General features: G+C 32.1%; 2 protein-coding genes across 2 annotated transcripts; both read right to left on the reverse strand.

The window, feature by feature from the left end:
- Nucleotides 1-1105: 1105 nt before the first annotated feature.
- LOC144856526 (ovoinhibitor-like) lies at nt 1106-6534 on the reverse strand. Its single transcript, XM_078714541.1, has 3 exons — nt 6289-6534; nt 5834-6037; nt 1106-3342 (listed from the first exon to the last, which is right to left on the reverse strand). The coding sequence occupies exons 1-3, from the start codon at nt 6383-6385 to the stop codon at nt 2423-2425; spliced, it is 1221 nt and encodes a 406-aa protein (XP_078570667.1). The 5' UTR covers nt 6386-6534; the 3' UTR covers nt 1106-2422.
- A 3408-nt stretch (nt 6535-9942) lies between these two features.
- Nucleotides 9943-14925, reverse strand: LOC144856518 (uncharacterized). Its single transcript, XM_078714530.1, has 4 exons — nt 14656-14925; nt 12577-12813; nt 11737-12264; nt 9943-11535 (listed from the first exon to the last, which is right to left on the reverse strand). The coding sequence occupies exons 1-4, from the start codon at nt 14735-14737 to the stop codon at nt 10769-10771; spliced, it is 1614 nt and encodes a 537-aa protein (XP_078570656.1). The 5' UTR covers nt 14738-14925; the 3' UTR covers nt 9943-10768.
- Between the last annotated feature and the right edge of the window lie 955 nt (nt 14926-15880).

Genomic DNA, 15880 nt, shown 5'->3' on the forward strand with positions numbered 1-15880 from the left:
ATAGGTCTAAGCTGCTGGTCCCAAAAAACGTCTGGGATTAGAAAGTCTATGAGGGCTCACGGTTGAACCATTTTGTATTCTCGCCCTTTGATTGGTTAACGCGAATCAACAGACTGCGGAAGAATTTTTTCACGTGTGCCGTTGTCTCTCCAGAGGACGGCATGTCCTTGCGCTATCCAACACAACACTCTTTTTTATTTGATAAACATGTAATATCATATTTGATTGAATGTTAAAATGTTGATATACAAAATATATTACTAAAACTATATAATATATAAGTTCATATAATTGCCTACTGAGGGTGCAATTTATTTACTTCGTTCATGCTTAAAAACGATTATTTTCAGCGATGTTTTGGAACCTATATTTTGAAAACTACAAGTCAGATTTTCATAATTCTTTCTTTATTTTAATATTGATACAAAATATTAACAGGCAATGTATGCTATTAACTTTTAATGTTGCATCGTAATCCCTAGGTAGTAGGCCTATATACTAGTGTGTGGGCCGGGTCATTAGGGAGTTAATGCTTCTACCCTGGAATATGTACATATACTCATGATATACTGCAGTTTAGTTTATAATTATATTTTTGTTCTGTACAGTAGGCCAGACTATATATTTACGTTACACAAAATGTTTACTACTGATTGTTAAATAAAAGTAATTTATATAATAAATCATTATATCTGATGAAGAAAGAACAATGATTAAACATTTTAGTCAAAGAGTCGAGCGGCGTTTTTGTAAGAATTATTTCTTGTTTAACTTCAGATCATGTGTAAGTCTTTCTCTTGGTTTTCTTTCTTTTTATTTTTTGTCTTCATACTCATCCAACAGCGAGCACAAACTCGCCAAGTACAGGATAAGATAAACTATTAAAGTTATAGTTCGTCGTGCTTATAAACTAAGTCTCATTTGAGTCTTAGGAAGTGGAGTTGAACAAGGTCAGGATTGAACCCTGGATCTTTGGATTGGAAGGCAAGCATGTTAACCACCAAGCTACAGCTTCACTTCACTTTATTTATTTACTTCACATAAAAAAACAATAGTTCAAAGATAACAGAACAAAATTTTAAAAGAAAGGATTTAAAATAATATCGCATAAAAAATATCGGTAATCTTTTTTTCTAGGATATAAAAATTACTGATTTGAATTGATGACTGTTGGTTGAAAGATGATTGATAAAGCAATCTCATCGTGGGACACCTATGTTCGTGTTTCTTTTCACTTTTCTTTCTTTTCACACTTGTAGTTTCACATTATCTACAGGATGCTTTATTATGTGAAGTTAATCTGGTTAGAAAAGTCTTTCAGCATTCCCATTAGTATAATTTCTTTCTAATTTAACTGTATCAAATGGACTTGAAATAAAATGGCAATGCTTTATAATTATATATACTTTATTTATCCATCACACAAGCGAAAGCTGCAAACGGTTTGTCATAATCTTACAGTGCTATTTCACGGTTTAAATGTCTCCTATTTCTGTTTGGGAAAAAGACCACTGTCACAATTGGTCCCTTCCTACTGAGCCAGTTATGTAGGCCATTATTTCAAGGACAGTTATAATGCTTGAGCTGCACTGCACAGCAATATTTTGTTCCTTTGTGTGAAGTGACGAGCCGTATTACTCTACCGAATGTTAGACCTAATTATTTTAATAACAAATTACAATAAATTGGTAAATCTATGTTTTGTACAGCATCATTTTGAAAATGTTTAATATGTTCTTTGTATTATATAAAGTTGAAAATAATTCACTAAGACCGAATGAACTAAGTGGTTAACATGGTTGATACATGATTCTCTCACTGGCAGTGTCCGAAACCTCGCCCCGACGGGGTCCACGTTGCATCTACACCAGAAGCATGAAGAAAACTAATAAAAACAAACATTCAGTGAAACAGAACAGTTGCAAATTAAATTTCTCCCCGATAAGCTTATCAAGCAGGCTCTTGGAAATTGGCTTCTACTAGCGCTATTGGAGAGACCGATATTGCGATATTATTTTTGACCACATCATGCCTATCAGGTCGAATTCATAATTTTGAGAAATAAAAGAATGAAGAGTGTGACTAATGGTGGTCTAATTACTATGTAACGTTTATGTAAACTGCACATTAGATTCAGTAGACTATACACGCCAATCTTATGACAATTTATTGTAATAATTTAAGGGCATCACTGAATAATAGTTACAATTAACAATATAAGGGAAAGTCGGTTGCATCTTCATTGTGATTATTATTATTAATTATTCTTCTTTTATTATAATATCACAAATACATATATTTCTTTTTAAGATATTCACTAAAGCAGGTAAAGTGACATGTTAATTTTGTTTTCTTATTTTCTCTGCATAATCCCATCATTAAAAGCGGAAATAATTATATATGCAATATTATTCATTGATGTTTATATGTCTCCTCGAGGGATGCATTCACCATCATAATCCACCTCGATTTCCACCTCATTTTCACAGTTATATTTTAAGAGATTACATCTTGAAGGGTAACTGTTATTGTCTGTACCACAAACTGGTTCCAACTCCAAAGGAGGACATGTGATCGTACATTTGGTAGGCTTGACGCATGCGCCCTCATGCAATATACTTAATTTTAGATTATCGCATCGATTGATATTTTCCAGGACACAAGCTGACGGATACGTCTTTCCATCATTTGCGCAAACTGGTTCAAAAAGGAGCTTACATGTGGGGTTAGCACATGAATCTTCTGTTGTCATCTGAGACTTTTTAGGAGTAGGAAGTGGTTCCGTACCATTTGGTTCTGGGGTGACTGTAATGTTGACAGTTGTACATGGACCCTCATATTCAATATCTAGGGTAGAATTGTCGGAAGTACATGCAACTTTTAGAAGCTTGCACTTGTTTTCATACGTATTTTCGTCTGTCCCACAGACGTAACTAATATCTTCTTCGCATTCATCTTCTGGACAGTACCTAAAGCCCTCAAGATTGTCTGTTGGGGGCTCAGGACTTTCACATAAGCCATAATAACTAATCTCAACTGATTGGTCAGTATTTCCTGTGCATTTACTAGCTTCAAAGACGCACGGGCTTGGATAGCCTTTTCCATCAGTGGCACATAAGGGTTCATACGTCAACGGACATACCTCTGCACAACTTTCTTTTGTTGTTTGTAACTGAACAGGCGGGATTGGTTCAGTTACTACGTTAACTCGGTTGTCAATGCGACCATTTTCCCCCTCCGCTTGGATACGTGTTTTGGACCTAAATCTTTTGGTAGTTCTGGGTTGGTTGGTTACGATTGCTGGAACTCTAGGTGGAGAATAGGAAAACGTCTTGGCATGACCTGTGAAGATAAGATAGTAATAGTAATAGTAGTTTGTCTTACACTCGACAAAATTCGAAAAAACCTATACCATATTAAGTGGAGTTGCCTAATGGTCAGCACAAATGGTCGTATATGCCTATACTTGGGTTTCAGTTGCGATGTTTTTTTGTCTGGGAGATTATGTAATTGAGTATGTTGTTTGAATTGATTTTGACAAACCATCTAGAATATACATGTTCAGGTATATCATTTCTTTTCCAATTATGTCTTTAGTTATATTGTACAGCAGTAGTTAGTTTATTGTGAATAATCTAATATCGATGAATTCGGTTTCGGTTTGTACACCTAATCATTGGGGATCATGAAGAGAACACTTAAGTAAATTATCATATTCAATAGTAGGCCTACTAAAATAATGTTCCCGATAAAATCATTACTTTTCCCAAATTGAACTTCCTAGAGGGTAAGCGATAGTGATTGGCGATCGTACGTTTATATATATTTTATTTATACTGAAATCCAATAAGCGTGTGGGTTTATTGTGATTCATATTTGTTTCCCATTAGGCTTTAACGTTTGTACAAATGAAAAAGACAATTTGCGATTTTTCCTCCATGACGCATATCACTAATAAAACGAACATTTCCATTGCTATTCTTAATTTTATGGAATTTATATTGTATTTACATTATGCTATTCGTTTTAAATAATATACAGTAGATAAATAGATAGAGATGTAATTAATATTTCACAACGCCTGATTCAAATACAACAAGAATGTTTTTTGTTTTTTTTAATTATCAAAACATATCTAAAACGAAGTTTGATTATAAAATGATTCATTTCAATGATATAATTGGATCGAGACATAGATGCCATTTAAGCTCTGTATTTTCAAGGTTTGAACAAATCGACAATCTATAGCCAAATTATGTATGTCGTCAAACCTTTTTAATATAAATAAGAATAATTTGAATTGAATACTGGCCAAGTGTTTGATAATGTCAATTCCTTAGAGTAAAGGTTCACAGACATGAGTCAAACATATGGATATGATAATTCACCACGCGTGCACTTTTCATTATCATTATTTTTTTTATTATTTTTCCCTGGATTAAAACGAAAGATTGATGCAGAAGATGCGCCACGTCTGGACCCGTCACTGAATTAGTCAATTCTGCATTACACGGTTTTATTGACAATTATATGTAAACAATAAATAAACGTATATACGTATATATATTTACTTTTAAGATGATTGATGTTGTTGAATATTTTAATTTAACATAATATTAATCCACTTTTATCTAAAATTGGGCCGAAAAAAATATATTTACCTGAAAAATTGCAATTTAAAACAAACTGACTGTCAGCCAATGGGTTATTTGTTGATTTAAAACATTTATTTTGTGATTTTATAGGCCTAAAGTGAAAACTGGGGATTTTTTGTAATTAAATTTATTAAATATTCAAGGTTTGATTTTATTAATCTTCATTTTTTAAGTTTCTTCCAAGGTTTTGAAGTATCACCCACTACTCATATTTAAATTAAACCGAATCTAGTTTATATTAAAGATTGATCGCTATGCTCGGTAAACTCTGGTAGTGGTTAGTGTTTTTCAATGACTGTTACTATAAATATTATCTCTTTGGAGAATATACTGTAAGCTCTGTCTAACTTTATGTGACAACAAAATGTGATGTGGAGACGATGACATCATATCACCAACATATTTGGGTATATCACTACCATATTTGGGCACATCACACTTTTTTGTCAAATTAGTTTGACAGTGTAGACAGAGCTTTAGATGAGAGCGTATCAATTTGATTTGATCTGCGCGTGCATACATTAGGAACAGTGTTGTTCCGTCGGACAACACCGACCATGTAATTCCTAGTTAGTCTCTGTAGACGTTTGCATGTCGATCATCTAAAGGTACGGGTTCTTATGTCCGTCGGGCAGCTTAGAAATGTATTTATTTATTTTTTAAAAACAGATGGATAACATTTTCTTTATATATAATGTTCTAAAAAATAGACCATGGTAAGATAATAATTAATAAATACTGTATAACAATACATTAAATTAAAACATTTTAAAAATATAAATGTTTTAGCTTAAAGAATAACTAATAACGTGCAATAAAAATGTGCTTAATTAAATAATTTCAATATTAAATAAAGAAATAGACATCATAATAATTGCTATACTTTATTTTTAGAAGATATGTATTTCTAGCATAAATTTATGTTCAAATATATTGTACGTGGCATTAAAACAAATTTAAATTAGGCATAGCCTACGTTGTGTTTCTAATTGTTTTTTTAACTCAGGTTTTCTCATTTTATTTCATATTACGGTAATTAATTAATTATTAGTAATTATATCAGTGTTATTGATGGGTTAGTGTTTATCTTATTGATATAATACCGTAATTATATATATCAATTAATTAATTTAATTATAATTGTGTGTATATTTTTTCTGCATCGCATATTGTCTTACCTTCGGTGCAAGTGACTCTACTAATATCTTCAAAGGATCTTGCTGCTTTGAATTTACAATAGTCTTCATATATAATACCATTACTTGCACACACGTTTCTAATCCTTGTGCAGTGGCGTTGCCTTTTAAAGTAGTATACAGTCTGGATATCTTCGTTGCTTATGCTGTTTTTTCGAAAAGCTCGCATATTCGCAGGTTTTCCGTCTTTATCATAAACAATAATGAGATACGTATTTTATCGTAAAATATAGAAAAAAAAAAGATCGTGTATTTTCAATAATTCTGAATTAACACATTAAATTATTTGTCTTCTATTCATTCCAAGCCCAAATTTGAGAGACGGAACAAGCGCCTCCCTTGGGTGCATGTTGATCGTTCGATTGTTACAAAATGTAGTACATCGAGAATCAAACGTTTTTTAACTACAAAGTTATCAAAAGACTAAGGTAGCTTACCTCTATACATTGCAACCATCTCTTCAGAACTGTCTGCAGTGACAGAAATACAATATATTGTCATAGAAACGAATAAATATAAGCACTCCATCTTCATTTCTCAGCCGGCAAACTTTATTTACATTAAGTTTATGATACTATTAAGTATGAAGGGCAATATGAGTACTCTTGTGCTTCTAAGAAATTCTGTATTGTGTTTGTTGTGTTGACACTACCCCAGAAACGTGGATGAGTCTGTGGCATGCTGAGTCAGAGTCTAGGCACATAGCCATGTGGTTTCCTGTAGGCGATAAACGTATCAACACAATTAATATTTTTCAGATCTAAACACTCAGTATGACCGACTTGCTTGCTAACGTTTTATTATGATTATTTCTAAAGGGTGCATAAACATTTTTAATACGAAACTAATTTACAAATCATCAACATTTAGGACAGTAAATAATTTAATCTACATTGAAGTAGTGAGCGACCATACTATACAACAACGGAAATAGATGACATTTGTTAAATCGTAGTGTTCTATGGTATCAATACATGTTTTGTTTATGTTCAGAAAATATTACATAACATCTGATAAATATACGTACTAGGCATATTCCTTTGTTTTTATTATGTTTCTGTAAAACTGTGTTGACATGTGGTAACAAATATCTTCTATTTGAAGTGCTTCTATAATTATAATATATCATTGAAAGTGGCTCGTAGACATTAGGCTTTCAATAATAATATGCTTACACCCGAGAACAATGAATGAATTAATGAATATTATTTTCGGTGTACTGTCTAATGCAAACTTTGAAATGTAAATTTAAAACTTACTGCGTTTGGTAATACTTTTAAAGACTAGACCTACAATTTTTGACGTTTTGTAAACATAATGCATATACTACTTTAAAACATTAAACCAGTTTATTCCTTGTCTTAAATGTACGTTTTATGGTAAAGTATGATAAAAAGAGAGAAACAATGCACTGCCTCCTAAGTGGCTCGCGTCGAATGTCCTCTAGTGGACGGTCTTATGCCTAGGTAAGCTAGACTCAGTTCTGGCTGTAGGCCAAGCTGGTAAATAACGGTGACGTACGAACATCGTTTGCTAGCTGTAGGCCTAGCCGGACGTTGCTAAATTAATTGTCTTTCATTTTTTGGCAAAATCTGTTAATACAAATTGGGAACCTGGTATTTCCCACTGAAAGGGTTACGGTTCTTTTATTTGTTTGCCTTTCACGCGATCGATCGAAGTTGGTGCATCACATCACAATATGAAAATATCAATCCGCGCGCATTGCATGTTGGGATTTATAACGGGCCGCTATAATTATTAGAACCGCCTTATTTTTCACATTTTTACCCGTTTAAAGATGAACAAAATTATCGCAATAGGTAATATAGTTATTATTTTTACATAAAATGTAGTGTGTGACTTTAAATTAGGTTGAAAACTAGGTCTAGTGTCTCTAAGCATCAGGAATGTCAAATACCTTGAAGATTGACTGGCGGGATTCTGGTATCATGGAGAAAACAGGCTGACAACCACTAAAAGGTTCCTTTATCAAAACCTTGGTTATTAACAAACAAATGTTATTTTTAATATGCCTTTTCGGCATGGTTTTAATGGCTTTAAAGCCTTTTTTTGTGTTTATAAAATAAAGATGATCTTTCCCCAAATTACATTAGGCCTACTGATACATTTTCCTTATTGTCAGATGCATTTGGCTTGACTTTCTTTTTTTTAAGAACATGTATAATATGCGATAGGCAATGACAAAGCAGATTGGTAAGAAGGTTTTGGACAACATTATGGCCAATTCATTGTCAAACTTTGTCTTAAGCAAATGAAGGATTTCTTGAAGAAAATGTTTTAAAATTATTTTTAGTACGCTTTAATAAAGCATGAAGAGGCGGTTATGTATATCAACACATTTTTGTAATTGTCGAAATAATTGTGTTTTTTTTTATTCCAAGACCTTTCTGTATAAGTATTTGAGAAGTACTCTCTTGTATTCCCATTTCTTTTAGCAAAATCCTTAATTCCCTAAACTACTTACATAAAAACAATGGAATTCTATTTCTATAAAGTTTTATTTTGTGCTGAACCGTTGCCAATAGCAAGCAATTTCTTGAGATTATCATATTGAACTCATTATTATCAGGCCTATACGTGACTATCTATAATACGTAGTGCGTTTATAATGATTTTATATTATAATTCTTCACGTTCGTGTGTCTTGATCAATTGAAATGGACGATTATGTCAATGTTCACTGATATACTGTAAAATATTTCCATTGTCATTTTAAAGATGTTGCTCTTTAAATATATAAGTGGGTAAAAGTTACTATTTCAAGAGAGAAACAACAAAGTGGACAGCTTACAATACAGAGATTAAAAAGTGATATAATAAAAAACAATACTTGTACATTTCCGATTGTTTACAATAATAGTAAATGTACGAGAAAGAACTAATCAGTGAGAATAAAACAGCTAAGCCAAGGATTATTTATACCGATTCAAATGCGAGATTGTCTTTTAAAGGATGGGTAATACAAAAATCAAACATAAGCCTACTTCCAATAACGAATTTGAATTATTATCAAATATTTAAAATTCATGACCCAATGCAACAACAACAAATTCACACACACACAAACACACTTATTAGCTCGTTATCTTTTCATAGGTAAATTATGAAAAATAATAATGAATGGGTCAACATGGGTTATGAACAAACTAATGCTACGTACACTACCTCCAATAGGATATACGTCCGGTAGGCTACACATGAAATAATGTGTTTTAGAGCTTGATATTTATCTTTTAAAAATGAAATTTAAAATAAAAAACATATCGCCTTTTTTGTTCTGTTCAAAGAACTGGAATTCATAATGTATTATTACAGGCATTAAAGATAATTGTTCCCTGAATTTTGTGTTTATGTTTTATTTGAATATGACATTTTAATGTCACATAAAAGTTATTCACATTAGCCAAACATTTGATCAAAACTAAGTATTTACCTGAAAAACTATAAATTAATACAAAAAATTGTCAAATTGGCTGAAAGTTAATGGGTTTTTGGTTGAATTTAAGCGTTTATTTTAACTTTTTATAAGTGAAACATTATTTTTATTTTTCTACTTAAGTGATTAACTTGATTAAAACTGCAAAATTACCTATTTAAAATTGTTATTAATCTTCATGTTTTTGGGAGAGAATGTTTTTTCAGTGCACATACCTATTAATTATTGTTCAATGACATCTCTGTTATGACTGACAAATATCGATTGTACCAAAGAGCAATATCTTGTGCGTATGCACATGCCATGTTTGAACTACTTTTCTTGAAATGTTGAAATGTCATTCTAAAACTGAAATATGCTTGTTTATATTCTCTTTTCTATCGCTGGGTGCTATGAAATATTAAACTTCAACTGCCAAGTACTGTATACCATTACCGTCACGTGTAAGATACAAATTAATTCTAATACACAACACAAATCTGAATAACCGTATTTAATCATTGAATACTAATAAAATCACCTTTGTATTCTTTTTTTCAACGTATGTATGGACAGGTTTGAACCTGTATTGTGGTATATAAACACAACTATCTAATTTGTGATGATTTTAATACAGTTTACAATTATTTCCTTCCTACATTCTACAATCAGTTTTCAGATGTCATCTTAGAACCTGATATTTTCAAATTTAATTCGTCAATTCAACCTTATTTTTGGTTGGTCGAGTAACAGGTCGTCAGAGTCACATTTGATGCCGGTCAATAGTCATTTATATTCAGTCAAGTAATTCATCGTAAGAAAGTCAGTATGCTGACAGAAAGTCAAACAGTTAAACCACCAATTCATTGTCAGTCAGTCAATTCATACTATCAGTTTACCGTCAGTTGAATATTAGTTGTAAGTTTATCAGTTTATAGGCCAGTCCTTTCACAGAGAGTCAAGCTATTTAGTCTTGCGGTCAGTTATGACAGTCATAGAAAACTTAATATTCAAAACAAACAACAATCAATTTACCTATATGTTTTTGTACAGTTTTATAACAAGGCTAAAACATTGTTTTAACTAAAAAGTATATGATTGTTTTATCAATTTCTAAAATTCAAGTTATTACAGATCATTAATTGTAAAGGCACCAAGCTGATGTATGCGTAATATCTAAACAAATATGCATAATTTAGTATTTATTCTATTATATTTAAATAAATTTAAAATTGGTAAAATACTGTTTAGATAACTTATTTCTTATTTATGAATGAATTGTGTATCTTTAACATTAGCAAATTATTAAACAGATTGTAGATATGTTATGGATTCGATGATATGAGTTTATTATTTTGAGTTAATGCATTTAATGTATAAGATAATAGAATCGCCCATTACCAACTATCAATACCGCTTCCTTTGTAGCGTTTACTGATATGAAAATATTACAAATTTGGTTAAATGGAAGCACAATAAAATCATTCGTCTAATCGGACTGTGTATTTGCGGTTGACAATGTAAAGTTTAACCTTTGGTACACATTGTTTAACTTCAACGTCAACCAGTGTATTATCTCGTAAACTACACGCCTTCTTATCTAGTGCACACAAACTATCGTATATCTTTTTATCTGAGCCGCAAACTGGTTTGTATCCGTCTTCTGCGCAACGCATATCCTCACAGGGGTCGTCTTTAACTCTCAGTCGACCAACCATTGTGTCACCCGTCGGTTCAATCTTACACTCTCCTTCGTAGTCAATTTGCAAAAAGGGATTTTTATACAGACACGCCATCGATTCGATGATACAAGGGGATGGATAAGTCACGCCATCAATACCACACACAGGGCTGTATTCAATTGGACAACCTTCCACGCACTGTACATCGCTGTTCGGATCATGCCGTGGACCTGGGCCGGGTAGAGGTGTAGTGTATATAGGTGGTACTGGGGTTGTCGAGACGATACAACTTCCACCATACCATACTGTTAAATCGATGTCTTTCTGACATGCTACTGCGCGTAACACGCACGCACTCGGATATGTGACGTCATCAGTGCCACAGACGGGATCGTATTCTAATGAGCATGTCTCGTCACATGGCGAAACCGTCAGTGGTGCTGTTGGTTGAGGATTTACTCTCGGTGCGCTTGTTGGTGGTCTTACTACAGTTGGTCTTTCTATTACTGGTCTTTCTATCGACGGACGTCTTGTAACTCGTGTAATTCTTCCTCTTGTTGATCGTACTGAAATAAAGAAAGGTTATACAGTAAAACAACAAACTTTACATTATTTTGCTTTGTTACAAAACATAGGCCCATATTGTACATTTGTAGCAAATTCAAAAGCAAATAATAAAGTAAGGAATAAAGTTAAACTTTTACTCAGATGGAATGTTTGTATATCTAAGTTTCGTTGTTCTGGCCAATTTTTTAAACATGTTTTACCTGTCAACATAGGTATATATGGACGCTGTGTTGGCTGAGGAATTGGTCGTGGTTGAGGTCGTGGTTGAGGCTGGGGTCGTGGTTGAGGCTGGGGTCGTGGTTGAGGCTCCGGTCGTGGTTGAGGCTGGGGTCGTGGTTGGGGTCGCGGTTTAGGTTTAGTCCTCCGTCGAATACCTCCGATAACTTCGGTTGCTGGTGGTACATATATTCTTGTGACGCGCGGAATATTTGTTACACGTGGTCGTACAAGGTCGAGATCTGTATTGATCACAGCTATGTTTCCCTGAACCACTCCGTCTTCTTCATCAGACTCATCAGAATTCATGATTGGTCTTGGCTGGGAGTTGATATAACCTCTTTGACGACCGTTACTGCGTAAATTTTGAGTCGTCCCGCATGGTCCTTTTGATGCGACTGTTACTCCAGAGTTGCACTTAGTGGTTGTCAATTGGCACACAGACGAGTATGTTACTCCGTCTGTACCACACACTTGTCTCCCCGCCTCGCAATAATGTGTCAGATGACATTCTATAATATTAAAGTGAATGTTTACGTTATTTTGGATAAATGTTGGATACTACATACTTGTAAAATTACATTATAATAAATGATTTATTACTTAATAATGTTATTTAAGGTAATGTTGAAAGGTAATTATTTATGAAGTTTATAATACTATTCACACACATACACACACGAAGATCCATTCAAGCAATTTAGATTAGTTTTGTAATAATTCATTCATCTCTGTTAATGTATTATATGTATTATATTTTTGTGGTAATGAAAGGGTAACGATGGTAATGATCAAAAATAAGAAGCATATCTATGTTAACTTACGTGTAATGTACGGAGGACAACTTTCCTTAAGATAAATGAACTTAGATTCATTGTTGATACATTTACTTCGTTTAAATTCACACCCATTTCTGTATGTTCGTAAGTCGGAACCACAAACTGGTTTGTACTTGTTTCTACACTGAGTTGGACATCTATATTGTGCGTTTGTATATGTCGCCACTACTTCTTCACCGTCATTATCATTGTATCTTCGTGAACTAAAATACCTTGTATACCCTGTGCGAAAAAATGAAAGACATTTTTAAAATAGCGTAAAAATAAAAATGTCAACAAAATAGATTGTCTTCACCATTGTATTGAAAAACTTGAAAGTATGTGATGATGTAATAATTTTCTTGCAAATCAAATACAAAAAGTAATATATTACATATCATACATCATTTTAATTATCCACACCATATCATCATCATCGTCGTCGTTATCATTAGGTCATGTATAGATTGTTTATCATCATCATCACCACCACAATGTTGTCAAACTACAATTATGGTCTATAAAATATCATATCATCCTTTTTTTCGTAACAACACTGCCACATTCCCACAAACGTGTTTCCACGAATAATGATGAACATTCTCCTCATGATTGACCTTTTTATAAACGCTTAAGTTTAACCGAATGTAGTTGTGTTATGGGTATACCGTTACTTCGAAGATTATGTAGTGACGTTTAAGATTATGTAGTGACGTTTAAGCAGAAGGAAGCGGATAATTTCCACCTTGTTAAAATATTTAGTGAATAAATTCACAAACTGCTATGCCGTATGGTTTCAAAATCGTAACAACATTTCAAACGTAACTCTGACTTGCTCAATTGAATTAGCTAGGACTTTACTAAAATAATAAATAGAAGACTATTAAATATATACAGATTATCTTTAGATATTGAAGGATTTAAGCTAAAGAGAAAGCCCATCAATCACATTCTATGAAACTGTACAATTTGTCTTTAAATAGTCAACTAGATGTTTTTGTTTTTTTTTGTTTTTTTTTAAATTTTCATTTCATTTCATTTATTTCAATATCATCATCGCAGCCTTAGCTGAATTACAAAGATATTTACATTTTCTCAATATTAATATTATTGTTCTTATATTTGACAGACAACAATATTAATTATTTTAATTCTTATGCAAGGCATTTTGTTTAAATATGTATGTAATCATATTTTAAATCAAGTTAGAACGTGCCAAAATGTATGTTATAGCAATACTTTTATAGCAATAATGTTTATCAACTAAATTCTATTTTATAGTGTAGACCAAAGACCATAGAAAGTACAGGTTAATCTATGCAATAAAATTGAAAAACAAAAAAACCCATTTGGAAAAACTACAATCATCTTTAGACACATTTCAAACAATCTGAGTTAATTCAAACTGGACTGTTATGGTAGAAACTAATCGTTTGGGGTTCAAGAATCTTCTTTATGGAAATATATCTTCTTTTTTTTTACCATACGAACAATTTCACAGAAAACTCTATCAAACACATAGCTACTTGAAATGATAACTATTTATATTACTAGGAATACAGTACTTAAAATATTCATAATACAAAACTAACAATAATACAATAATAATGCTTTTACCAGTGATAATATTAATAGAAATAATAATTATAATTATTGTTGTATTTTAATGATCTATATTATTATTTTATAATATCGTAGTTATTGTTTACCATGTCTTTAAATCTGTCACCCTCCCTAATATTGTCAAAATCAGATTGCAATTCAGTATGTTCTAGGCATACTGTTAGTTTTATTTTAAATAATACATATGAATACATTTGAAATCGTGTCGCAAAGTAAGCATCATATTCATACGCAACAAGTTTCCTCATCAAAATGAAAAATGAACAAGCAATATAATACAATAATACAGTATGTTGTTTGCAATAGTTGTCAAAATAAAACATTTGTTCTAGGTGTATACGATGATCACTGATTTTTTACTTGTAAAAATAATTTTCTGGAATAATATACAGTTAGTGGCCGTGTTAAAATGAAAGAAAAAACGATTAATATAGCATATCAGTTAACAGTTAATGTACATACCATTATATTGGGCCTCGATGGTCTTTAGACTAAAAAGGTAACAAACAAGAAACAATAGGCTGGAGCAAACTTGGTACTGCATCACTTCCAAGGTGATTCGTTGTAAATATTGCAAAAAGTCAATAACCAGTTAATCGATTGATGTTTATTGTTGTCAAAAAATATTATCAGGCTAACTTCCTTCGTACATGATGTATATAATATTCTAGAAGAAACTCTGTTTAGCTACTAAACGCATTTGATAAATTACAACTTATATAGCGGAGACTCGTAGTCGAACTTCTTGTTTAGTTGGCACAATAAAAACTTATGATAAACATAATGTCCCTTGTTACCCCCATACGTGTGTGTACATTTTCAGATGCATAGAAACACGCTTATTTTGTAAACGAACACTTCTCGCGGGAATTCTTCTCACATAAGGAAAATAATGACGTCTGATGTATGACACAAACCTAATGTGATAGATTCCCATATAAATAAATCAGATTATTTAAATTACTCACTTGCAAAATGTGATGAGATGAAGGAAAGGGAGGGGGTTCTGTCTATTGATGTTCAATAATAAAGGTCAAAGGTCAGATCAAAAACAAAGGAAATAATATGTATTTTTTTAATGTCACATTAAACGATGATGTCACATTTATATACGCTATCATCATTAACGAATTTTCGTTACAATAATAATAATACTACCGAATTTATTAAATTTTGTATTATTTTTTGGTGATAGTGGTTTTTGGTTTGTGGCGGGTGACAAACATGTGACGTATACAGATGAACGATAATTACCGAAAGGGTTCACTACTAAATTGTTCTAAACGTAGCCTATACTTAAGGTTAAATAGAGAGTGCAAATGTATGAAAAGGATAGCCTACAAAAATCTTCGGCACTATCGACTATTATATATATATATATATATATAATATAAATGTTATTGTTTTATTGTGTAATATTTGTTCATTATTATGTATTGTCTTAAACTAGTTTTGAATAGCACATCCTGAATAGTAACACCTTTAGGTATGGGGAGGTGCACATCTAGAAATTCAGTTATTTCAAATTTTATTTATAAAGTATTTGCACGTATTTTAGGATTTGACTTTGACACATATGATCTGTTGTGCTTAGCTAGTTTTTATTTATTTCATAATTAATGATATTAAGAAAGTTTTATATAAGTTCAGTTTCTCTCGATCCAATATGGCCGCATAACTATTTGGT

The sequence above is a fragment of the Antedon bifida genome, chromosome 11 (genome assembly GCF_963402885.1).
Source record: "Antedon bifida chromosome 11, ecAntBifi1.1, whole genome shotgun sequence".
Classification (NCBI taxonomy): domain Eukaryota; kingdom Metazoa; phylum Echinodermata; class Crinoidea; order Comatulida; family Antedonidae; genus Antedon; species Antedon bifida.

What these genes read in the sequence shown, in the direction of transcription:
- LOC144856526 (XM_078714541.1), bottom strand. Translation starts at nt 6,385, where the DNA reads ATGAAGATGGAGTGCTTATATTTATTCGTTTCTATGACAATATATTGT. An exon ending in GATGGTTGCAATGTATAGAG is followed by an intron (nt 6,038 to 6,288) that starts GTAAGCTACCTT and finishes TTTATGATAAAG; the next exon opens with ACGGAAAACCTGCGAATATG. An exon ending in TAGAGTCACTTGCACCGAAG is followed by an intron (nt 3,343 to 5,833) that starts GTAAGACAATAT and finishes TTATCTTCACAG; the next exon opens with GTCATGCCAAGACGTTTTCC.
- LOC144856518 (XM_078714530.1), bottom strand. Translation starts at nt 14,737, where the DNA reads ATGCAGTACCAAGTTTGCTCCAGCCTATTGTTTCTTGTTTGTTACCTT. An exon ending in CATCGAGGCCCAATATAATG is followed by an intron (nt 12,814 to 14,655) that starts GTATGTACATTA and finishes TTTTTCGCACAG; the next exon opens with GGTATACAAGGTATTTTAGT. An exon ending in TTGTCCTCCGTACATTACAC is followed by an intron (nt 12,265 to 12,576) that starts GTAAGTTAACAT and finishes TTAATATTATAG; the next exon opens with AATGTCATCTGACACATTAT.